Genomic DNA, 26891 nt, shown 5'->3' on the forward strand with positions numbered 1-26891 from the left:
ACACTACTAGAGCGAGAATCCAAGTTATGCCTTCTTTCTTTGCGTGAACCAAGTTATAGACTGCCATTCAAAGGTTTGGGATCAGTAAGATTTTTCATGTTTTAACGGAGTCTCTAATGCTCATCAAGGCTGCATTTATTTGACCAAAAATACAGAAAATCAGTAATATTGTGAAATATTATTGCAATTTCTAATATTGGTATCCTTTTTTAATATACTTTGAAATATAATTTATTTCTGTAACAAATCACCTAATTAACATCATCATTACTACATTCTTTAATATATTATGATCCTTCAGAATCATTCTAATATGCTGATTTATAATCAATGTTGGAAACAATTGTGCTGCTTAATATTTTTTTGGGGACCTGTGATAATTTTTTCAGGATTCTTTCATAAATAAAAAGTTAAACAGTGTTTATTCAAAATAGAAATTTTGTGTTAAAATATACACTACTATTCAAAAGTTTGGGCTCAGTAATTGTTTTATTTATTTATTTTTCAAGAAATTAATATTTTTATTCAGCAAGGATGTGTTAAATGGATAAAAAATCTTTTTATTCATCAAAGAAAAAAGTATCACAGGTTCCAAAAAATAAAAAATAAAATAAGCAGCACAACAGTTTCAACACTGATTATAAAACACCAAAAAATAATTATTTCATAACAAAAATAAAACACTAAAAAATGAAACAAAAATTTTATATTTCAAAATATTATTTACAGAAATAAATTATATTTCAAAGTATATTAAAAAAGGATACCAATATTAGAAATTGCAATAATATTTCACAATATTACTGATTTTCTGCACATTTTTGGTCAAATAAATGCAGCCTTGATGAGCATTAGAGACTCCGTTAAAACATGAAAAATCTTACTGATCCCAAACCTTTGAATGGCAGTCTATAACTTGGTAGTAGAACTTTAAGTGTTGCACATTTTTACCACATTCTCCACTTGTTGTCTGTTACATAGGGACTACTGAACAGACATCTAGAAGTTTATTTTAAAGCACAAAGTATTCAAAATGTATAAATAAAACTCCATAAAAAAACTTAGTAAAAATTTTTACAACTCCGTGTTGTAAGTGTGACCCATCAGGTCATCAAAAGTTGTGCACATGTTTGCGGTCTTCACACATACTTGTGAGAGGTACTTTTAGGGTTGGGGGTAGAAAACATCAGTAGCTTACTATAAAACGACAGAAGTCAGTGGAAACTTCTCAGCATGAGAGGAAATGGTGTGTGAGTTATTAAACAGACATGCATGGACTGAAGATGGAGTGGATCTCATTTAAGTTTATGATTAGAGTTAGATTAGACTTTGTTTTATGGCTAGCCGCAGCCTTTGTGCTATCACACTCCAGACACTGGTTTATTCTTGCATGGATACCTTATAGTAATGCATTAATGATTCTCATAGTGATCGGCTGATTATGATTTTTAATAGCCAACTCTAATATCTACACTAGAGGATGGATGAAGAACAATATGATGGCAATATATGCTGCTGCTATATTCTAATATTTTTTATTATTAATAGGAAATGAGACCCACTTAAAATAGCTGATGTGAAATGAACGCTTATTTGACACAATATTTACTTTTATAATTTTATAATAGAATTCATTCATGTGATGGTAAAGCTGAATTTTCATCAACCATTGTCTTTAGTGTCACACAATTATAAATGTGTTTTCTGTCACTTGTGATCAATTTAATGTGTACTTGCTGAATGATAGTATTAATTTCTTTAATAAATATTCTGAACATATTTATTGTTATAATGTTGATGATTTTCTAACTGAAATGACCTCCGCATCTTTTATAACAAGCCAGTGACAACAGTCACAAAATGGTTAAATATCAGCCTGGTCAATCACTTCACCTTGGATTCTGTTCATTAATATTTAGTTGCAGGGTTGTATTAGTTCATCTGTTAGTGCTTGCATGTATTAAATGTGTTTACAGTGCCTAGATCTATGTCACAGTCGATATGCTGTTTTTGCAAAAGAATATTTGTCCTGACTGTTTGTCCTTTCTCTCTGTCTGACAGAACAGAGTCTCAAACCACAGTGCGGTAAACGTGTGTAACTGTGTGCAGTGTGTGTGACAGAGTGTATGTGAGTGCACTGCACACAGCAGAGTGTCTAAAAATAGCTCACACGCGTTCTGTTTGTCCCCTTACCCTCCAGCTCATGGTTTATGAGTCACACACACACATACATAGTCAGACTGGCACACAGTACTAGTGAATTGAGGTTTTGGATGACTGATGTTTGGCTCAAGTTATCACATGCATCAGGCCTTTGCAAAAGCACACACATATTTGTTTTTCTATCTTGTTGGGGACTTTCCTTTTTTAATATCGATTTAATGATATTTTCTATTCCATTGGACATAAACCTAACCCCAGCCTTTTTGCATTTTCATTAGGACATTGTTTTTTATGTTTATTAAGTCGTTTTCCACACTGGCTGGACTTTTGGTCCAAACAATGTAGGCCAAACCTGACCCACACACATACAGTATACACATCCCATAATACTGTGGCTGCATGTAGATTAGGTTTCACTTCAGGATACCTCAGTGTCATGAATATTGTTGTGTTGCATAATACACATCAACTTACATGAGCTCACACACACAGACACACACATGAAACAGGCAGCCAGACATGGAAACTTTGAGTGTGCTGGCCTAGTGTTTATATAAATAGAAACCATGCATAAAGAACATGACTTGATCAATGAAAGAATAACTAATACCTATTTGAGTTGCTTACTGTATGGTACTGTATGTATGTAATTCACCAGCTAACCACTATACAGTGCATAGGTAAATGACATGACATTTTTAATTATGTTGTCAATTTCAGATTTAAAAGTCATTTTAATATTAAGTTTGGTTGAGTCACAGTGATGCATCTGATATCATAATGGAAAAAAAGCTACTAAAATATCATTAGAATATTGTTCAAAAGTTTTCCGTTAGTATGATTTTAGAATGTTTTTGAAAGAAATCTTTTATGCTCACAAAGGTTGCTTTTATTTATAAAAACAGTAAAACTAGTAATTTTGTGATATATTATTACAGATTAAAATGACTGATTTCTATTTTAATGTACATTAAAGTGTAATTTATTTAGGGGAATTTTCAGCAGCTATTTCAGGGTTATGCAGATTTTGAAAAAAAAAAAAAACTTTTTACTTGAAAAAACCTTATTACTTAACCAAAAAGTCCAGTGGTCAAATAAAAAAGATAAAATGGGAAATTCTGTCAAAGGAAGGACTTCGTGCCTGCAGGCCCTCAAGACTGTGTGTCAAGGTCAAAAGCTCTTGAAATATCACTAATCTTATTTTTGTAAAATATCATGTGGTGCGACTCCCCAAAATGAAATGTATGAATCATTTATGATGTTTGTAAAGAATACTTTTTAACTTAAAAACTTTTTAACAATAATGTTTTAAATGACAAGTCACATGAGTTCAAGACTGTCTGGTCTTGAAAAGTTTGTGATGAAGTCTTCTGATGAAGTGTTGAGACTGATTGGTTGTGATGTTTGTTTTACAGAGATTCCGGCCTCTGATTGGTCAGTCATCCATAGGAGGCTGGACAGTGGTGGAGTTCATCTCTGACAGACAGCTGGAGTTCTACACAGAACAGGAGGAGCTCCAGCCATTCGAGGTGTGTGCGCAAGTTGTTTTTATTCAGACTGATGTGTGTGGGGGTGTTTTGTTGTTGCATTTGTGTAGCTATGTATGATTGACATTCATTAAATTACAGTGTGATGAAATTATAGTCCACTGCATATAAAAAGTTTTGTTAAAATGTTATAAGTTTAGAAAGAAGTTTTCTTCTTAGGTCAAGTCATTACTGGAAAGATGTTGATCTTTTTAGATGTTAAGTGTTTTATGACATGAATAAAACATTCATAAAATATCAGTATAAGAAACTTAAAAATGATGAATAAGAGTAAAGAAATACTGATATTTGCATTGACTGCCATATTTTAAAGCATTAAATAATTCACTTAGCCTTTTCTCATGTCCCTTTAAGTCTATGCTGGAAAAATAATAGAGTGAATTTTATTTACCTTCAACACCACCATATTTAATAAACCTCCAACCTCTCTCTGTTGCTCTAGGTGTTAAATTTTTTGCTGAAGATATGATTTGCGTCGTTGCTTTCTCAGACCTCCTCATAAAAGTGTGATGTATGATGACATTTCCCAGTCATTACTGGTTTAATTAGTCTGTGTTTGTAGCACCGGTTAGCGTTTGTGAAAGCGCCTTTAGGAGCGTATGTCCCAGACAGTTTGTTTAATTGCAAATTACCATTTCATCCTATGGCAATGAAAAAAAAATGTGATAAAACTTGTTGAATAATGAGATTTATATTCACTAAACGGCTGAAAGTCAATTTAAATATAGCTTTGCAAGGGAAACACTGCTGGAAAATAGCATTACGATGTAAACACAGGAATGTAGATTTCTATAATAATATTCCTATATGAACTACAAACTCAACAGAGCAGACAGCACAGTACTGAAAGTAAGGCTTTTCATCTAATAATTTTTAGAGGATGTTTATAGAATATTGTTAGTATTTTTGCAGAGTTTATGGAGAATGTTCTGTGTGTTCAGAATATGTTCTGTAGTGTACAATAACATTCAAAAGTTTACAGTTGATAAGATTTTAAAATATTTTTTCTTATGCTAACCGAGACTGCATTTATTTGATTAAAAAATAGAGTAAATTTTAATATATTTTACAATGTAATTTATTCCTGTGATGCAAATCTGAATTTTCAACAGTCATAACTCTAGTCTTGAGTGTCAAGTGATCCTTCAGAAAAAAATTCAAATATGCTGATTTGGTGCTCAAGAAACATTTCTTGCTTTTCTTACTACTACACAGTTGAAAACATTTGTGCTGCTTAATATTTTTGTGGAAACAACAAGAACAGCATTTATTGAAAATCATTTTTTGTAACAGTGTGAATGTTTTTACTGTCAGTTTTGATTAATTTTCTATGCTGAATTAACTGAATTTCTTTCAAAAAAAATTATTTTTACACTTTTGACAGGCGATGTACATGTACAATTAATGTATAGTGCATTTAGCAAAAATAATGAGGCCATCAGTGTACAGCTGCCTGGGGTTGTGAAATGAGAATCACATGAGAAAAGTGATGTTTTTAACACTAAAATACTTTTTCTGCATGTCAAAGTAAATCTACTGCATGGCATGTAAAATACTTTTTTTGTGTCAAAGCAAATTTATTCAATTTATATATTGAGCATGTTGGTTAGTTGCCAGTGTAAAAAAAAAATAAATAAATAATGATATATATATATATATATATATATATATATATATATATATATATATATATATACATACATATATATATATACATATATAATATATATATATATATATATATATATATATATATATATATATATATATTATATTATATATATATATGTGTATGTATCTATGTATGTATGTATGTATAAATATGTATATATGTATGTGTGTGTGTGTGTGTATGTATGTGTATATATATATATATATATATATATATATATATATATAGAACAGTAATCCTTAAATGAGGCATTTAAAATACTGTCACACTGGTTTAATTGAAAGAATCTGAGGTCACTGGCAAAGGGAAACCCAACATTAAAAAACACGATCAAGTATTTTTCCCACAAAATTATATATAGAAGCTACATCAGCTTTGCAAAGTTTGGGGAAGAAAGTGAAAAGAAAGTGAAAGTCGTGACATTTGCCAAGTATTGTAATCCATACTCGGAATAGGAGTAGGGGAAGGGGAAGTCGTGGCCTAGTGGTTAGAGAGTTTTGACTCCTAACCCTAAGGTTGTGGGTTCGAGTCTCGGGCCGGCAATACCACGACTGAGGTGCCCTTGAGCAACGCACCAAACCCCCAACTGCTCCCGGGGTGCCGCAGCATAAATGGCTGCCCACTGCTCCGGTGTGTGCACTTTGGATGGGTTAAATGCAGAGCGTATTGGTCACCATACTTGGCTGTATGTCAAGACACACGCTCTTTTGACATATGGCTGTGTTTGTTTATCATAATCACATGGCGCAATCATATAATTTAGTGCAGGAGAAGACACTATGACACACAGGACTGTAGCCCTCTGCGTAAAACTGTTTACATTCACTGTGAGCTGTGGAGAAGCACACACACACACCCCACTGCATCATTTCATCACTCCCGGTCTCTGATGCCTGTGGATGGATGATAAAAGAGAGACCCCCTCTCTTTCATCTGAGTGTGTGTGTGGAGAGGGAACTGAGGCTGTGAGAAAGAAACACAAGGCAGAGGGAGGGGAAGCATTAGAGAGAGAGAGAGAGTGTCTAGATAAAGCAATGGCACATGACACTGATGTGTTCTGAATGCTGCAGTTCTGTAAATTCTGTGAGAAACAGCCTCTAAACCACATCCCTTCTCTACTCTGATCCCACGTTCTGTTCTGTTCTGTTCTACTCTATTCTACTATACTCTTTTCTGTTCTGTTCTATTCTATTCTACTCTGTCCTGTTCTATTCTACTGTACTTTATTCCATTCTATTCAATTCTATTCTTATTCTGTGCAACTATGCTTTACTCCATTCTTTTTTGTGGTATGTACCTGTCTGTACCATTTATACTGTTTTCTGCTTTATTCTGTTCTGTTATGTTCTATTAAATTCTACTCTTACTCAGTTACATTTTGTTTTGTGTGTTGTTATTGCCCTCCTTTGCACTCCTCTGTGCTCATTTATTCTGTTCTTTTCTATTCTACTCTATTCTGTTCAGTTCTTCTCCATTCTATCTATTCTGCTTTGCTCCAATCTGCTCTGTTATTTTTATTCTGTTCTGTTCGTTTTAATTCTGCTGTACTCCACTGTTATATTCTACTCTATTTTCTTGCCCACTTTTTGCTATTTTATTGTGTTGCACTCTATTATATTTTAATGTACTCCCGTCTGCTAAGCTCTATTTTATGTTACTCTATCTTATTAAATTTTATTGTTCTCCTTTCTACCATGCTTCTACTACACTGTATTGTTTTCCATTCTATTGCACTTTACTCTTTTCTGTTATTCTGCTGTTCTCCACTTTCCCTTTTTTATTATATTTTTACTTTTCTATTCTAATAGACTATATTTTATGCTATACTCTTTTATTCTGTTCTTCTATAATGTACTTCTATTCTGTTCCTTTTTACTGTGCTCCACTCTATTCAACTGTTCTGTTCAGTGCTGTTGTAGTTTAATCTATTTTATTCTACTTTATTATTATATTATTATATTGTATTACTGTATATTCTACTTCACATTATCTATTGTTTTACACTACTTTGCTCAACCCTTTCATTGTTATTATCTATTCTATTCTATTCTATTCCACTGTACTTGACAGTACTCGGTTTTATTCTGGTCTGTTTGTGCTACACTCTGTTCTGTTAAATTTTGTGCTACACTCTACTCTGTCCCATTCTAATCTACTGTACTCAACTCCGTTATTTCCTTTTAATCTGTTCTTCTCTGTACTATTCAATGCTGCTGTATTCTACTCTTTTCTACTTTATTCTATTGTACTACACTCAACTACTCTATTCTGTGCCCTATGTTCAACTTTACTCTTTGCTCTACTTACTATACTGTGTTTCTCTCCACTGCTCTATTACCCACAGCTCTGAATGTTGAGTTCTGAGACGTGAGTGAATTACTGAGCAGCCTGAGAGAGAGAGAGAGAGAGAGAGAGAGAAGGACAGAGACAGAAAGAGATAAAGGTGGAGAGAAAGTGTGAGGGAGATCTATCAGGGAAAATGGAGCATGGACAGAGGACTGTGTGTATTTATTGCTGTTTCCTTGACAACTCAAAGCTGTGTTTTTACTTAGCACATGTTAAGGGGCCAGTGGAGGGTGTGTGTGTGTGTGTGTGTGTGTGTGTGTGTGTGTGTGAGAAAGTATGTGAGCAGACGAGTAATGAGAGGGTGTGGGTGTGTGGGTGTGTGTGTGTGTGTGTGTGTGGGTGTGGGTGTGTGTGTGTGTGCGTGTGTGTGTGTGTGTAGAGGGAAGGGTTAAGCACTGTTGACCTGTTAAGCTGAAATGGGAACAGTGCAGCTGTTTTTAGGAAGCTCCAAACAGTGTGTTTGCCTGCGTGAGTGAGTGTGTGTTCTTGTGTATGACAGAGATAGACTGAAGTAAGTGAGAGAAGGGGGAGAGGTTTACTGAAGGGAAAAGCAGGCAGAGTGGTTTCCATTAGGCTCTGTGGAACACTTTCCCTTTTGAGGCTGTGGTGAGAAAGACACTCGGCTGTGAGTCAGTCACCCTCAATCCACACACACTCTCACACACACACAAACTTCACTCTGTGTGTGTGTAAAAGAAAAGCTGCTTTCCATCTCTGTTTCACACACATACAGTTATTTATCATTTAATTGACGCTTTCACTCTTATCCACTTTCACTTATAATAATAAAGTATAATAAAGTTTTATTAAAAGGGTCATATGATGCGATTTCAAGTTTTCCTGTAATATTAATAAAAAGATATGAGACAAAACTACAGAATGTCACATTTTAATATTGGGTGTTTCAACACATAAATGTTTTACCAGCTAAGAAGATCAGCACTTTTAGAGTTCATCCCACTATCTGATGTGAGCATAAGTATTGGAACAGTTGCCTCGCAGGCCTTTCTGAGTGATCAGCTGTGTCCTGTTTATCCTACGTTAATTGTTCAGATATTAAAAGCAGGGAATGTGTCATATCAGTTATATCCTTTGCTTTTGCATTCTGATTATTGCATTTGATGACGACACACACAAACCAGGATTAAGACGAGGGGGCTGACTTTGAGAGAATAGCAAGCAATTTGGATGCTAAAAGAAAAGAGGGAAGTCAATGAGATCTAAGGCAAAAACAAAGGGCATGGAGAAATCAAGAGTTTGGAGACCAACGGCGATATCAGCAACCAACAACGACCTGATCGGCTGAGAAAAACAACAGCAGTTGATGACAGGCAAATCATAAAAGCTGTGATAATTAACCCTAAAATACAGGTCTGTAAAATCACCATCAACCTCCAGAAAGCTGGGGTGATGCTCTGACAATCTACAGTCCGGAGGAGAATTTAACACAGAATTACAGACGCTACACAGCAAGATGCAAACCTCTGACCAGCGCCAAAAATAGAAAGGCAAGATTAGAGTTTGCAATAGCCAGTAGAGTTTTGGAACAGAGTTTTATGGACAGATGAGACAAAGATTAACCTTTATCTAAGTGATGGGAAAGCAAAAGTGTGGAGAAAAAAGGGAACTGCAAATGATCCTATACAGCCTCATCTGTAAGGATTGGTGGAGGTGGTGTCATGGCATGGGCATGCATGGCTGTCTCTGGAACAGGTCTTCTCAATTTTAATGACTTAATGTATGAGGACAGTAGCAGAACCATCTTGGCTACCAATATTCAAGAAAATGCCACCAGACTCGTCAGAAAGCGCTACATATTGCATCAGGACAATGACCCAAAACACACTGCCAAAAAAAAATGGAAAGTCTTACATTGCCCAAGTCAATTTCCAGATTAAAATCTGATTGAACATGAATTTCACCAGCTCAAGAGGAGACTAAAGGCAGAAACTACCCAAAACAAGCAACAGTTGGAATTTGCTGCATTAAAGGCTGGGAAAGCATTTCAAAGGACAAGACTAAGAGTCTGGTGATGTCTATGGATCGTAGACTCACTGCTCTGATTGAACCCAAGGGATCTGCAACAAAATAATAGCTCTTAATCTTTTACATCTGCCTCAAGTTCAACTGTTCCAATACTTATGCTTACATCAGATGCAGTCCTTTTTATTTGGTAATACATTTATGTGTTGAAACAGCTAATAAAATATGACATTCTGAAGTTTTGTCTCATATTCATCTTTTTATCATATTTGCAAATGTCTTGACTCCACAGCAAACAGAGCAATTTTGGCTTTACTGTTCCAATACTTACGAAGGGCATTGTATGTATGTATATGTGGTGGCCAAAATTATTAGAACACTAGTATTTTCATGTACATATTTTCATACACATAATACACTTGTGTACATATAATATATGTACATATAATTTTCATTATATATATATACACACACTCTTATTTCTCTTACTTTACTGTACTCCACTCTTCTCACACGCTACTGGATATTACACTCTTCTATTGGTTTATTCTACTGTGCTGCACTTGTTTATTCTATTATATTTTAGTTTTATATTCTATTTGACTATATTCTATGCTGTACTTTATGCTGTATGTTCTATTCTGTTCTACTGTCCTGTTCTGTTCTGTTCAACTCAACTCAGTGTTCAATGCTGTTGTATTCCACTCTTCTCTGTTGATTATTGATTAAAATTTTATCCAACTGTATTGATCCAACTTTCACTTATCAATCATAACTAATGATTGAATATTGGTATAAGCCACATTTTCAGTATGGGTGCATCAGTAGTTTGTTCGTTGGGATTTGATGAGTTGGATGTTGAATTATGGAAAAATTACTTGTAATAAAATGTAAAAATGAATTTATATAACTTTTTATATTTATGTAACATGTATGTCATGTACAGTGTATTCATATGGTAGTATGGACGACAACATGATCCTCTCATTCAGTTTAAGTTAAAGTTTATAATTTGTGTCAACAATTAGGACCAAAAATATGATTTTAAAACCAGTTTCTTCTTCAACACTTCCTCAGTTTGCTATATTGTTCAGGGAATCAGGCAGTTTCACCCCAAACTCACGCCAGTGGCTCAAATGCTGTGTCAGTAAAGCATAGGAGGAAGTGTTTTAACGGAAATAAATCACTGTCTTCTGCTTTAAATTACGTTTAGTGAAATCTGTGATCTGCTTTGTAGATATTTCTGTTCATCTGTCAGTGTTACAGTCAGGTTTTCTTATTCAAGCGGTAAGAGCACCTCTCGCTCTGTTTCTGATCCAGCACTTGTAGTTCTTCTCTTACTGAAGGACAGGTCTTCAGACTCCTGCATTGATTTTTATGAGCACTCTTTCTGTGTGTGTGTCAGTCTGCGACTCTATCCTTCCTCTCTCACTCACTCTCCTCTGTTTGTCATTATCTCATCTACTTCATCACCCTCCCTCTACACCTCTCTCTCTCTCTGTCTCTGTCCCTCTCAATCAAGCCTTTCTGTCTCTCCTCTCTCAAACATGCACATCTCCCTCTCTTTCCTGCTCTCTCTACTCTCAAATTTGAATTCAATGAAGCACTTTTCGGCATCATCTATTTCTAACCCTCTGTATCTCTCTCTGGATGTGTGTGTGTGTATGTGGCTGTTCTCGCCGGAGGAAGGAGCACGAGCTTGTTTGTTCTCTTCATGCGCTCTCCAGCTATGATTTTTCTCTGTACATACGTAACCACAAGCTGCTACAAACATACTAGCTCGTGCTTTTCAATAATCTGTCTGTATGTCTGTTTTTCCCCCTTCTTCTTTCTGTTTATCCCCCCCCCCCACTCTCTCTCTCTCTCTCTCTCTCTCTACCCCCCCCCCATCTCTCTCTTCCTGATGCAATAGTTGGATCAGCCCGATGTCTCTCTTGCACATGTTGCCGTGGTGATGCTTTGGCTGTGCGCTAGACTGAGGTCATCTCACTCTTCGTACAACTCTATCAGCCCATCCTGTCTGTCTCTCTCGCAGCAGCAGCATGTCTCGTCTCACCTCTCTCATCTTGTAGAACATAGAAATGACTGGAGAAAAAGATCAAACGGAACTTTGATTGAAACTGGAATTAAACCACTAAACCTCAAAACTAAACCATGACTGATGACTAAAAGCAATCGTGCATTTTGGTTTCTAAAAATACAAATACAACCATAGCATCCATCAATTCTGTTCAGTGCAGTTGGGTTTGTATCAAATATTTAATTGTGTCCATTATAACTGTCATAACCCATTTTGTAGCTCCTTAAGTTTGTTACAACTAATCTGTTTACAGGCTATCTTCATATGTACTACATACATGCAGTATAGACTACAATATACAATGTATATTTCTGAATATGCCATTAACTGCTTTGAAGTCAAGAATTTCTTTTCTGTAATGTGACATATTTCCAAGTAAAACAGAGTATTATTGCTGATTGGATTTTAGAAAGTTGGCCATGATGTTAGTGGTTAATATAATATAATTGTTCTTGCTTTTTTAGTGGTTTTTAACCTGTGGCTAATGGACAACTGCTGCCTGTGATGTGCCATACACTGTAAAAATAACATTTTTGGTCTTTTATGCTCACCAAGGCTGCATTTCTTTGATTAAAAATACAGTAAACGCAGTCATTATAATTAATAAGTATAGAAATAAGTGTTTTTACTGTAAAACATTTTTAATCCAGTTTAACATAAGTTGAATTTTCAGCATCAATCCAGATTTCACTGTCACTTGATTCTTTAGAAATCATTATACCATGCTGATTTGGTGCCCAAAATACATTCCTTATTATTATGTTGAAGGTGGCTGCTTAATATTTTTGTAGAAATCATGATACATTTTTTTTTAGGATTCTTTGATAAATAGAAAGTACAAACGCATACCATTTATTTGAAATTAAGGTTTTTGTAACAATGTAAAAGTCTTTACTTTTGCATCCTTGCAAGTTTTAATTTAATTTAAAAAAATGTATTACTGACCCCAAACTTTTGAAAATACTGTAGTCAGTTTAAATGTTTCTTTTTTTTACTTGTGTTTTATAATAATATTAAACTGTTGTATAATGGCCTAACATTAAACCTGGTTACTTTGAAGTCATGTACTCTAAAATTATATGTGGCCTACAAAACTTGCTTTTGCCTAATGAAAAGGTTTAGGGTTTTAGAATAACATGAATCATATAAACTAAAGGAATATTACAGGGTGAAGCTAAAGATAAGCTTAACTATTGTACGCTTAACCCATATATTGTAACTGCATAACTGTCAACACATTTGTGTTTTTACACTCTGAGGCATGAGTCTGAATGATTGCCGTTGGCGGTCAACAGAATGTCATGCATGTTGTTAATAAAGCTTCACTTTCCATTTCATTACATATGCAGCTGGTAGATGCTTACGTCCAAAGCGACTCTCACTGCATTCAATATCAGTTCATGCATTCCCTAGGAATCAGACTCTTGACCTTGGTATTGTTAGCACCACACTCTACTGTGTGAACTACAGCTTGTGTTTTACCTGGAATATTCAAGACCAGGGTTCAGTATTAATACCGTAAATGGAGATAATTTGATGCTCTTGAGGGTAAAGTAGCTGTCATAAAGACAGACATGAATGTTAACACAGCCTTTGCAGTGACAGACGATCTGTAGTTCAAATATCCAAATGTGCTGCTGAATTAGATAAAGAATAAACAGAGTAAATGAAATGCATTTATAATAGATCTCATTTTCTCAGCGCCGTGTTCATTCTGTCCTGCGGTGTGTTACACGTCCTCTGGAGTGTGTCACTGTGTTTCTCTGTTATGCTTTTTTGTCTCGGTCAGCTGAGGTGTGTGTGTACGTGCTCTGTCAAGTTTAGAACTTGTTTGTTTATGTGTGTATGTTTAGGAGTTAATGAGATTGTGACCGTGTGTGTTCCATATGTATGAGGGAAATGCAGAGATGCTTTTGTTTTCATAGTAAGTTTGATTATGTGTGTGTGTTTGTTTTGTCTTGATTGATGGAGTGAGTGAATTTCAGATTGTTTAGAGAACTTTAAAAGCAGGAAACCAGCCCACCAATCAAAGAAAGCCACGCTGTAGCACGCTAATTAACACTAATTAACCTTACCATCATCATTAGCTTAATTTGCCCTTCATCCTGCCCACATAACGCTCTCTCCAATCACACCTCCCTCATCCCCTTCGTCTTATTATCTCCTCTCTCATTCCTCCTCCATTCTCTACCCCTCCTCCTAAAGGCCAGTGAAGCAGAGCTGTGTGTGTGTTTGTCAAAGAGAGAAATAGAGTGCGAGGTGAGAGAGGCATAGAAACAGCGGGGGAGAGAGAGACAGAGAGAGAGACTGTGTATGTTTGTGTGAGCGAGACAAGAAAGACAGTCTGAGCTAGAGAGAGGGAGAGAGAGAGAGAGAGATCAAAACCTGCCTGCGGGTAAATGAATAAATCATGTCTTCCCTTCGTCCTGAGAACTGAAGCACGGATGAGTAATACACACACACACACACACACACACACACACACACACATACACACACTCTCTCTCTCTCTCTCCGTCCTGCTCTCCTTCTCTCTCGTTCCCACTCTCATGCAGTCTGCTCACTTACACACACACACACTCACACAAAAAAAAAAAAAAAAAACACACCGCCTTATGTTTGCTATGCAAGGGCAGATAGTAATCAGAGATGGCTGCTCGCTCTCTCTTTTACTCACACACATGCACTGATAATATTAGAACTCTTTACACACACACACACACACACACACACACACACACACGTTCATCGCACCCACACAGCTGGGCGGCAGCAGATCCCGTTGCCCCACTGCGGTGAGCTCTTGTTAATAATGTTTAGGGGTGGGATGACCAAAATCTTACATCACTGTATAAGTAGTTTTTGCTTCACGATAACAATATGTATCACAAAATAGCTGTATCTCGGCCAAATATTGTCCTATTTTAATAAACCTAATCGTCCTATCCAAATGAAGTTCTTGGCAAAGCATATTACTGATCAAAAATTAAGTTTTAATATCTTAACGGTAGGAAATTTACAAAATATCTTTATGGAACTTGATATTTACTTAATATACTAATGATTTTGCCATAAAAGAAAAACTGATAATTTTGACCCATACATTGTATTTTTGACTAATGCTACAAATATGCCTGTGCTACTTATGACTGGTTTTGTGCTCCAGGGTCACATTTGTTTCTTTGGTTTGGCTATTTCTGTCAGATGGAAGTCACAACAGTTCACAGTATTGCTGTGAAAGATTTCTCTTCCCTGCACCTGAGCCTCTGTACACTTGTGTGTGTGTGTGTGTGTGTGTGTGTGTGTGTGAGAGAGAGAGAGAGAAAGAGCGAGCGAGAGAGAGAGAGATAGAGGGAAGATGATGATGATGCAGACTCAGGGGTCAGTTGTATATGAGTCACAGAGGAGAAATTGGACTGAGACATTAGACTAGCCAGATGAAGACTGATGGACAGAGAGAGAGTTATTGAATTTGACTGCTTTTTCCACAATAAAAAGATCAATGGAAGTCTTCTTTAACTCCTCCACTCATTATCTCAATTCAAAGTGCTTTGATTAATTAATTAAGTTTTAATAATATAGTAAAACATAACAATACAATAAAAATATTTTAATAAATGTTTTATAATTTTAACAAATTATACATTTACATTTCATTTAGCAGATACTTTTATCCAAAGCGACTTACAAATGAGGACAATGGAAGCAATCAAAATCAACAAAAGAGCAATGATATGTAAGTGATATAACAAGTCTCAGTTAGCTTAACACAGTACACGTAGCAAGGTTTATATATATATATATATATATATATATATATATATATATATATATATATATTAGTGTTAGAGGCCCCTTTTTATTGTTTAATAAATAAAAAGAAAACAGATAGAATACAAGAAGATTAGAGAAGCTAGTGTTATTATTATTTATTTATTTATTTATTTTAAAGAAAACAATTAGTTAGTAAATGAATATAGTGCAAGCCTAAAAGGGGCAAGTTTTTTTTTTTTTAAAGAATAGAATTAGAATAGAGAGTATAATAATATATAATATTTTGAATTATTTTAATAATTAATGATAAATAATAAATGCAATAAAATAATTATATATTTGATCATAAATGCTATTACTTATTGCTGTTTTTGAATATTATATAAATATATAAAATATATGGAATTAATTATAAATATATAAATACAATATATTTAATTACTGACAGTTTTAATGATTAATAATAAATAATTATATATATTATATAACATATTGCTTATTGATATTATTAATTAATATATAATGTATTAATTTGTAACGTATTAATTTTCTTTTTCTTATACATTCACATACAATTAGCAGCTATTGTCACAAACAAAAAACTGACTTACTCAAGAGCAAAAGATAAACTTGAATCCTGAGGGGGAGAAGGTCAAATGTAAACGCGAGACGAGTAGAGAGCGTGTATGTGTGGGAGTGTGTTTACAGGTGTGCTGTCAGGCGTGGCGTGTCAGGACTCGTGATCTCTGTAGCGTACTGGATGGAAGTGACAAAGAGAGAGATGTGTGATGTAATATTTATTGGAAATGATATGTAGCCTCTGTGTTTCCTGTGTTTATTTGCTGTGTGTGTGTGTAACAGGAAGCGGTTTTGGGAGTTCAGCTGCAGTTCGGCTGAAATATCCCTCGCACACTACCATAACGTAATTTCCAGTCTTGAGTGTGTGTACAGTGAGGAGGTGTGTCTATTGTGTACATGGATGAGTAATGCCATGTGTAATCCTGTGTGTGTGTGAGAACGCCGTCTCTCTAAAGTGTTCCTCCCCCATATGAAGCTGTCTGGTGTGCAACTGTTGCTTTCCTTCATCTTCATCTTTGCTTTTGGAGCCTTCGGTGTGATCATAACAGATACAATTTTCAGCACTCCTCAAAAAAGGAAAGAAAACCAGAACTTGTCTCAAGCTATGTTGTTTTGCTGTTAAAGGATGAAGTGGATGGTGGAAATCCAGCTGTGAGAGATGATCCGTCTCTGCAGGAACAGGTCCAGGCCTGGCTCAAACAAAACCAATTCCAGAACATTCTTCAGCAAGGTATTATATCCTACAATCTCTCTGCTTTCATTCTTCAGAGGAAAGACCTTTGTAATGCTGATCTGTGTGAGGATCCTGTGATTTGGTTTGTTTGTGGTATCTGTTCTGTTAGTTTGCGTTTGATAAGGATGTTTGAGAAATAGGATCAACTCGGAGTTGACTGTTTGAAGCCTGACTGTCAAACAGCAGAGTACACAGAGGGTTTAGCATATTCAGTATCTTCATTAGCGCTCATGTTTGACTGGTTTCAAATAAAGCTATCAGCCACGAGAGGCCATTACTTTTTTAATTTTCTCTGTCACAACACAAGGCAGAGAACTGTGTTAAAAATACTACAGCAGAATGTTACAAGATAATACTGTTTAAAAGTTCACATTTACTATTAGTAATCAAAATAACCTCACAATAAAATAAAACACACAATAAAAAGTTTTATGTTAATCACAGTTTTTGTCCTAACCAGCCACAACAGTTATACACAACAAATATTCTAAAGGATTATACTTTAGAAATGCTTTCAATTTCTGTGACACTGATTGTGGGTGGGAACAAGAACATATAAACAGCGTCTAATCACAGTGATGATCTCAGGTGCTGATTATGTGCTTTGTATAATCTTAAAGGGGTTAAACTATAGTTAGATTATCATTGTGCATGACTGAAATAACCATATTGAATGCGACAATGTATAATTTACCTCGGATCTTGAAAATAAAGAAAACAAAAATGTTCAAACTGTGATATCCAAATGAACAGACAGTGTTGGGAAGGTTACTTTGGAAATGTAATAGGTTACAAAGTAACTCTATTTAAAATGTAATAAGCAGTGTAACGATTTCATTTATTTTTTAAAGTAATGTAACTGATTACATTTCATTTTCGATTACATTTATAAACTTCTAAAAAACGTTTTTAACTGTTAATAATAGTAATAATAATTTTAATAATTTTCACAAACAGGCAGGGTTAACCTTACAGTAGTAATTTTAAACCACAGATGCCACAAAATCAGACATTAGCACCTCTTTTTACTTTGAGAGCTTTCTGAGATTAAATACAGATTTAAAGTCATAACAAGAAATAGTTTAATAGCTTTGACACTGTTTTTAAAATCTAATCTTTGCATAGCTATGAGAGGAAACACTGGCATCTAACAATGCCTTGGAAAAAACAGTTAATGTTAAAATAAATAAAGCCTATACATAAACCCAAATAGGAAATAAAACATAAGCATTGTGTCCTATTCTGTCCTAAACTCCTGAAACATTGGTGTCTCATATTTTAGTGCAATTTGGTATGGGTAACTGTAATGGATTACAGTTAGATTAATTTTGTAATTAAATAACGTAACTAGTTACTCCCCAACACTGTGAACAAATAAGTGCGATCCATGATAAAAGTAGTATTTAAATACATAGCCAATGAATATGTATTTGAAATCATGTTGAAATGGTTTAGGTTTTTTTAAAGTATATACTCATCTTGTGGTGAGTGCAAGACAGCGCTTGCTTATTGGCTTAGATGTATGATTGATTTTGTCATGGCTTGTTATGTCTGGTATTTATAGAGAAATTGCTTGTCGCTAGAATCGTACTGCATCGTGTCTGGTTTAGATGCAGTGCGAATGTGGCTGTTCACGATTAAGTTGACATGTTCATGTAGAATCAAAATCACGTTCATCACAATTTTAATTTTGCCTTATTCAATTAAGGTTTACATCTAAAGCATTTTTAGAAGATGGCAAATAGCCACAAGATGCCATGCATTACAGGGTTATTTCCAAGACTAGACAAATAGTTAACAGGTCACAACAGAAATATGAAAAAAGACGACCAAATTTGATAAATAATTAATTTTATTGATAATAATTTTAACTAATTCTTCTGCCAAGTTATATAGTTTGTTTACCTTACTGGTGCAGTAATGTGAAGCACTGGTGCATTAATATGAATGCTGCCACATCATACTATATATTGTTAATTTTATGGGTCAAACTTGTAATTTAAGAACTAACGTGTCATGAGTGCGTTTATAATTTGATTTTAATGGTGATTTGAGGATGAGAGTGAGATTTTTGTGAGTGGTAGTTCTTTCTTGTGTGTGTGATATTTGCTTTTGTGCGACAGGTGCTTGTTCTCTAAAGGGCCTGAGAGTGAAAGTGTTCAGACTGGAGTCCAAAGCCCAGTGGCTGTCTGGAGTTATCACACATCACGACCAGAACAACAGAACCGTAACTGTCATAACTGACCAGGTGAGACCACATAAACACACATAGATATCAGGCTGTGTATAGTAAGATTATGTAAAAAAGTTATTTTTTTCCCCTTCAAAAGTTCGGGAGATGAATGTAGATCCGTCGCTGGTTCAGATGATGCTGCTGGACGATATCACCCACTCCTCGCTGATGGGAGACAAGTCAAAACGCAAATCACATATCACCAAGGTCAATAGGATTTTTCTTGTGAGTATAGACATTAATTTTGGAATATGTGTGCATATACTAATTGCAGGACAAAATTGTCCTCAAAAGTATGGTAAATATGACAAATTATATTGCAGTCGAAGTCTATGGTATGTCCTCATTTAGATGTCAAGTTTGTGTTTGTGTCTTCATTACCTCTTTTAAATCTGCTTCCAGGGCACAGGAAGCATATCAAACAACACTACAACAAATGACCAGGTAGAGACTTTAAAACACTTCCAAATCCATCATAGCAGTATACTTTTACATACTCTAGTTAAAAACGCTCTGTCTCATTGCTGAGTGTGCAGCTCCAGGCCAGGGCAGCATCAGTCTGAGATGAGCACACAGAACTGCAGCATGGAAGAGGATGAAAAGGAAGGCATGAGAGTTGAAAAGAGGAGTGATGAGGCAAGAGGTGAGCTGTAGCCATGGATACTGATTATAATGATATTAAGAGCTCTATCTGTGTTAAATTGCGTTTAGCTGGATTCAGATTTATGACATTAGCTTGATATAGAGTGCTGATTTTTACAAAGTGTTAATGAGAGTCTTTCATGTACAGTAGCTGTGTAGCTTTTTCTAAATCAGTATTATTGATCTGTTATTTTTTTAGATACTTCCAAATCGAAAAACAGCAATGGTGAGAGAAAAAGGAGGAAAGAAGATGAGGAAAAAGATGACAAGCAGAGAAATAGATGTGGGTTAAAGAGGTTGAAAGCAGGCAGTGTGTCCGACCTGTCAGAGAACAGCGATTCCGAAAATTCCAGCTGCAGAGTGCAGGATTCATCCTCGGATTCAGGATCAAAGAGACAGCTGAAACAGCATTACACTTCAAAGAGGCCATTGGACTGTGAGGTTAACCCCTCCCATAGAGGTGGGGAACCTTCAGCTAACCAATTAGGAGATAGCAAGACTCAGAATATGGGAAAAACTTCTCCATCTGATTCCCCTAGTGCATCCTGCAATGGAGCATTCAGGAACACTGATGCACCGGAGTCTGGTGCTCTTGTTAGTGGTGGGAAATCAGAAGAGAAAGGTGATGGAGGGATGACAGAAATAGAGGACAGGAGTGAGGGGGCATCTCGAGAGGACTCGGAGGCCGTGTCTGCGCTTTTGGCGTCCCAAGAGAGTGAGCAGCTGGTCTCCATGGAAGCCACATGTGTGCTGCTACACGCATCACCTTTGGAGTGTGAAGGAGCAGAGGCTGAGCACGAGATGTCGACGAATGATCCAGAGGTCAAAGGGTCAGAGTTCACCCATGCAGAGCCTAGGGGGTCAGAGTTTAACCAATCAGAGGTCAGGAGGTCAGAATTTCCCCATTCTGAAGCCAGCAGTGACAATGCAGTCCCAGTAGAAGAGGAGCCTAGAGGACTACCGCCTTGTTCTCCAGTAATACCTTGCAACAAAGAGGAGGATGTAGATTCTAAACAGAGCTGTTCTCCAGCAACTGTGAATGCAGAATATGGACCTGTAACTTCCTTGGATGCTACCCACAAGCCTAGTGTGCACACCAGTCCTTGCTCCTCTCCTGAGATCATATCTAAGCCTCAGACTGTACGGGAGACATCCAGACAGAAGCAGAGTGCATCTCTAGAGATTGGCCTGTTGAAGAATGCTGCTCCTTTGGCTAAATCTATGGACAGAACTCTTAGCTGCCTTAAAATGTCATCCAATCCCAAAATGACCTGCTCCACAACTCCAGTCCTGATTCAGACTCCCTCTCCAACCCCAAACCGATCCAGAACCCCAACACATTCTCCTTCCCGTATGCCTAATCGCACTCCCACTCCAGACAAGTCCACCAGAAGTCCCCTCATTGTGGACAGGAAGGAGCCCTTCACTATCTACAGAGACCCCGCACTATTCAGGACGGAGCTTGAGGCCCACCCCACCTACATTCAGCCCCCTCACACACCCCCAAACCCCAAACACCACCTGAAGACGCCTTCTCCCTCCTCCAGCTCTCCCAGCCTTACCCCTGCTTCCTCCCATAGCAAGCTACTGAGTCCCTCCCCTCACCCTGCACACCTTTCACCTATTCCCCTCCACTCCCAGCCTCCCCTCTGCTCCCTGAGCACACCCCACTCAACCATCCCTCATCCGCACCTCCTCCCGTCCCTCCTGCCTCCTGCACTCTTGTCTGGACATCCTCGTATCGGAGCTCTGGGACTTCCCCATCATCCTTTTGCTCTTCCAGGTAACCCATCTCTTCTGGGCCAGACCTCTGGTGCAGCTCCTCTGGCACCTCTTGGTCTCTATCCCCTCCTGTGGCCTCCTTTCCCCAACGGAGCCCATAGCTACCCTGGACTGGGTCTGCAAGCATCCAAATGGACACACCCAGATGGTGCTGGCATCTCTGACAGCAGCGTGAGGAGTGTAAGTGTCCTCACACAATTCTAGCATGCACATCCCACATTCTGGTGTCAGATAAGATATTAAACCCATTAAGAGCTGTGTCACAGAGTTTGTTGCTCTGACACAAAGAGCTTGTGGGGAACAGGGTTTGAGGGCTCCTATGACTCCTGTGGGTGACATGGTGGCTCAGTAGGTAGCCAGAAGGCCTTTCAGTGTGATGTTTGCATGTTTTCTCAGTGCTTCATTTCCCCCCACAATCCAGAGACATGAAGGATAGGTGAATTGGACACTGAATTATCTGTAGATGTGAGTTGGATGTATCTGTGTGTTTGCCCTGTGATTGTCTGCCCATCAGTCCTGGGTGTTTCTCTGCATTCATTGGGATCCCAGCAAGCCTGCATGGATATGGCCTTTCAGGAATAGGTGGATCATAGACAGTCATAACAATAAAAAAAAAAAAGTAACACTATAGTGGATTTTTAAAAGGAATGTTCACCCTAAAAATGAAAATTCTGTCAATTACTCATCCACATGTCGTTCCAAACCTGTAAGACCTTTGTTTATCTTCGGGAAACAGATATTTTTTATGAAATCCGAGAGCTTTCTGACCCTGCATAGACAGCAAAGCAACTGACACATTCAAGGCCAAGAAAGGTAGGAAGGACATCGTTAAAATATTTCATGTGACATCAGTGGTTCAACTGTAATTTTTATGAAGCTACAAGAATACTTTTTGTGTGCAAAGGAAACAGAAATAACGATTTTATTCAACAGTTCTGCTCTTCTGCAGCATTACCACTATGAATTGTTTTCAAGCAGAAGAATGCATACGCATGTGTCGTGGTACTGTCGTGAATGGTGCTGGACACTGATGCGGAAAAGAAAAATTGTTGAATAAAGTTGTTATTTGTTTGTTTTCTTTGCACACAAAAAGTATTCTCATAGCGTCATAAAATTACGGTTGAACCACTGATGACACATGGATTATTTTAACGATGTCCTTACTATCTTTCTGGGCCTTGAATGTGGCAGTTGTGTTGCTGTCTATGCAGGGTCAGAAAGCTCTCGGATTTCATCAGAAAGATCTTAATTTGTGTTACGAAGATGAACGAAGGTCTTACAGGTTTGGGACGATATGAGGGTGAGTAATTAATGACAGAATTTTAATCTTTGTGTGAACTATCCCTTCAAGTCTTTTAAAGTCAAAATAGGTTGTATTGGTAGCACATGCTTTGTGTTATTCATGGCGTTATGTATACAGATAATGATATTTGTCTAGTTGTTATGGTACTTATGAGATCATAGCTAAACCTCAGATTGTCAGGGAGAAGTCTAGACGAAGCAGAGCATATCCCCTGAGGTGTGCATACTGGAAGAGAGCTCCCTTTCTGCTAATTCTGCTGTAGACATAGTGGGTATTATGCTGGCTCCTCTGGATTTTATAAGGATGTCATACAAGTCAATGACGATTGTGTAATATTGTCTGGTTTAGTTTTTAAGCCTAAATAAAGCATCAAGAGGCAGGTTATGGTATTATGGACGTATATTGCAGTGGGTTGTTTGAAATGCGACAGGCTGAATAGAGATGGAAAGGAGACTAGGGAACAAGAAAATGAAAAAGAAAGCTACCGCAAGCAATGAAAAGAATAATGAACTGAAAGAAAGTCCTCCAGGCAGCAGACTCTCCCCGCCTTTGTTTTATTCATATGGTATCAGGAGGACATCCTTGAGTTGTCTGTAAACCACCTATTCATCTTTACGTGTACTATGAATATAAACAAGATATAAATAAGATTGTGTTTCTCAATGTGTGCGAGAGTGTACACACAAAGAATGATCTTGTATTGGAAGGGATTGACTTACGTCCTTGCACACTGTGTTTAAATTTATTTCAGATTTTATTTCATATTATCTCCCTAAGCTTTGATGTCCTTTGATAGATAGAGATGAATCTCTATACCAAACCAAAACAGGTCCTATAAATTTGTTTGAAACACTGTATGTTTGTCTGTGTGGTAACAGAACACCCCAAGCCCTTGGATTTCTCAGCCCACCGCTGTTACTAATGCAGACGGTCAAGGGTTGCAACCCCCTCTGCCCATCCGACCCTCCAGTGCAGACCCTCAGAGAGTGTCTAGGAACACTCAACATTGCACACCCTCCTCCAAAACCACAGAGTAAGTTTTCAGCTAACTCCTACACACTTTTCCCACTTTATATAATTTATGTGCCTTAAATAACACAACATTGTTGCTTTGTAAAGGACTGACGGATGTTGCTGTGTGTTATTTTCTATAAGTGGTTATTTACAACACTACACTTTCATATCACTTCACTATATTCTTTACAAACTAGTAATGGTAGTCTAAAATGAGACCTGACTGTTAAATTATTAAAACTCACATTACCAACCTGGGGTGTGCATTAACTGTGTGCATTAATTTTGAATTAATTTCCTATGGTCCACTGTTAATTATATCTTACTTATCAGGCATACTGACAAGCTCTCTTCCACATTCGTTCCTGATGTTTTTGTTTCTAGAGAGCTGGATAGAAGAGCTGTCACTGAGAGCACACTCATCCACACTCACCTCAAGTCTGAACAGGAGCGTCTCCACACAGCAGCAAGCAAAAATGGGCAGACTTACTGCCCAGTCGCCCTTGAATCCTCCCCAAGGCGAACCAAACAGCCACTTGTTGTTTATGATCTCACAGGAGAGAGACCTAACCGCTACCAGGAAGAGAACCGCCGCATTCTTCAGGAAAGCAGTGAGGTGGCACCATTCACTGCTAAACTGGGATCAGATAGGGAACCACGATACCCTAGAAACCCCACATCTGCCAAGGAGAGGGAGAGAGAGATGGACAGAGACAGAGAAGGAGAAAGAGAGAGAGATGTGCATGCATTCAGACACATTTTACCTCCCCGGCCACGGTCGGCCCATCCCACCCCAACCCTCACTTCGAGCAGCTACTTTGCCTCTCTGTCTAACAGTGTGGAGAACAAGCCTCCACAGCGCAGAGTGCCAGCCAGCAAAGAACTCTATGAGAGGCTCAGTGCCAGCAACACCCCCCTCTTAACTTCCTCCAGCTCACAGGTCTCAATGAGAGCCAGACCTCCGCCTCTTGTTAAGCGCCACCATGAGAAAGAAGAAGGTCTGCTGGGAAAGATCTCAGAGCAACTGGCTCATAAAGCATCTTCCATGGAAGCAGTAGAGGTAGCGGCTGTGGAGAGAAGGGGGCCAGGCTCTTCTCTCATCTCCTCTTCTCCACGCAATGTGCCTTTACTCCACCGTGCGCCTATTTTTCACCCTCCGGCACCAACCATTGTGGTTTCAAAAGACTCTGGACATGGCAAATTGTCCCCGCCCACTCTCACACCCATCCAGCCAATGAGCTTGCCAGGAATAGCTCAGAAGCAACAGAGGCCACCCACCTTGTTGCCTGAACTCAAACATGTCGCCTTAGATGGGAAAAGACTTGTGCCAGAGAAAGCAACAATGCCGTTACAAGCCTACGATACCCAATGGGGTGGAGTCATGTATGGCAGAGAGAAAGTGGGTGGTGGACACACAACAAATGGAGGTGTAGTCAAACCACAGTCAGCCACTGCGTCAGTCATTGTACGTCCAACAAACCACACACATACAACAATAAGTTACACAGTGTCTGACAGCTCAGTTTCCCAGATGCAGAGTGGCTACATAAGACCATTGGAAAGTATGTCCAACCCACACTCAAAAGAGAGCGGTGTTCAGCATAAGAGAGGTGTCCTGTGGACCCCTCTGGATACTGTTCACCCCATCAACATGACAGCCCAAAAGGGAGATCTCAGTGCACCCATAAATATGACAACTAAACCTATTAACACAGCTCAACCCTTAACAAATATGAATGTTCCACGCTCTAGGATAGACCTAATCGCAGAACACTGCAAGAGGAGAGAGACTGGTGCTGTTCAACCGAAGATGGAGTCCTCTACCACCTCTTGTTGCACTTCTAGAGACTTCCCTCACCTGAAGAAACACAGAGCTGGACTAGCTATTGCTGAATCTAGACATAACACACATATAATTCAGCCTCAACACACTATACATCCTTCAAACGCTATGAAACATACCTCTCACCTCTCAAATAGCAGGTGTGGGTCTTGCACTACGCTCACTACACACCCTGTGTGTTCTGCACATGCATCAGGAAGAGAAAAAGAGCCTGTATTCAACACTAGTTCTTCTGAATGTGTCCAACTGGCATCAGGGACTTCCAGCCCTGTGCCGACACCCAAACAAGGTTTACTAACCAATGAGCTGGCGCCTGCTTCGGCCGTAACCAACCAATCTCAATCTGGTCAGAACAACTACCATAAACTGAAAAAAGCCTGGCTGACCCGCCATTCTGAGCAAGACAGAGGCAGCACAGTCTCCCAATCAGTAGATGGCACTAAGACAGCTGTAACGTTGACCAGCACAAGCATCTCTGTGCCAATCAAACAGAAAGTTAACGGACTGGTGGATAATGGGTTCAGTCAGGAGGATAAAGATCCCTCCCTAGACAGCAGAAAGTCCAAAATATTGAACAAGAAGACTCAAGAGAACAGGAAGTCTGGTTTAGAGGATAGAAAGTCTGCTAGTAATGCTCTAAGTTTCAATTCAGAGGACAAAAAATCCGTCATGGCCGATGAGAAACCAGTGACAGTGGGCAAGAAGTCTTCCTTAGAAGAGGTTAAACCCGTCTTGGACAGAAATGGAAAGCTCGAGGGTAAGGAGCCTTTTGTAGAGGACAAGAAATCTTTTGAAAAACGATCAACCCTGGTTCATATGAAGCCTGAGAGGGAGAAACGAGGTGAGAAACGGCCATTAGAGTCCAGCGGTGACACAGAGAGAGTAGAAGACACCCCCAAAAAAAAAGAGAGAGTTGTATAACAAAAAAGATTTAAAAAACACACCAAAACCCCTCTTAAAAAAAAAAAGAATGACCTCAATAAGAAGAAGAAAGTAGAGGAGGAGGAGGAGGAAGAAGAGGAAAAGGCCAAACCCAATGGAACTCTGCAAAGTGCAAAGGATAAGCATCAACAGAGACTCGCTAACAGCAGTGAGTTTTTCCACCTGTTTAAATGCTGATGTGTGTTTAGACCCAAAGAAAATGTTAATGTTTAGAACATCAAAACGTTGTCATTGATATTAACACTGATAAACTCC

At 37.8% G+C, this 26891-nt stretch overlaps 1 protein-coding gene across 1 annotated transcript in view; it reads left to right on the forward strand.

The window, feature by feature from the left end:
* jmjd1ca (jumonji domain containing 1Ca) overlaps nucleotides 1–26891 on the forward strand; it is a 67584-nt gene that overhangs the window by 31677 nt on the left and 9016 nt on the right. The window contains 9 exon segments of the mRNA XM_042742776.1: nucleotides 3579–3692; nucleotides 16769–16874; nucleotides 19001–19125; nucleotides 19207–19317; nucleotides 19513–19554; nucleotides 19639–19753; nucleotides 19952–21714; nucleotides 23716–23870; nucleotides 24236–26784. Coding sequence (XP_042598710.1) covers nucleotides 3579–3692; nucleotides 16769–16874; nucleotides 19001–19125; nucleotides 19207–19317; nucleotides 19513–19554; nucleotides 19639–19753; nucleotides 19952–21714; nucleotides 23716–23870; nucleotides 24236–26784 — 5080 coding nt within the window.

This window comes from Cyprinus carpio, chromosome B17, assembly GCF_018340385.1.
Source record: "Cyprinus carpio isolate SPL01 chromosome B17, ASM1834038v1, whole genome shotgun sequence".
NCBI classification, from domain to species: domain Eukaryota; kingdom Metazoa; phylum Chordata; class Actinopteri; order Cypriniformes; family Cyprinidae; genus Cyprinus; species Cyprinus carpio.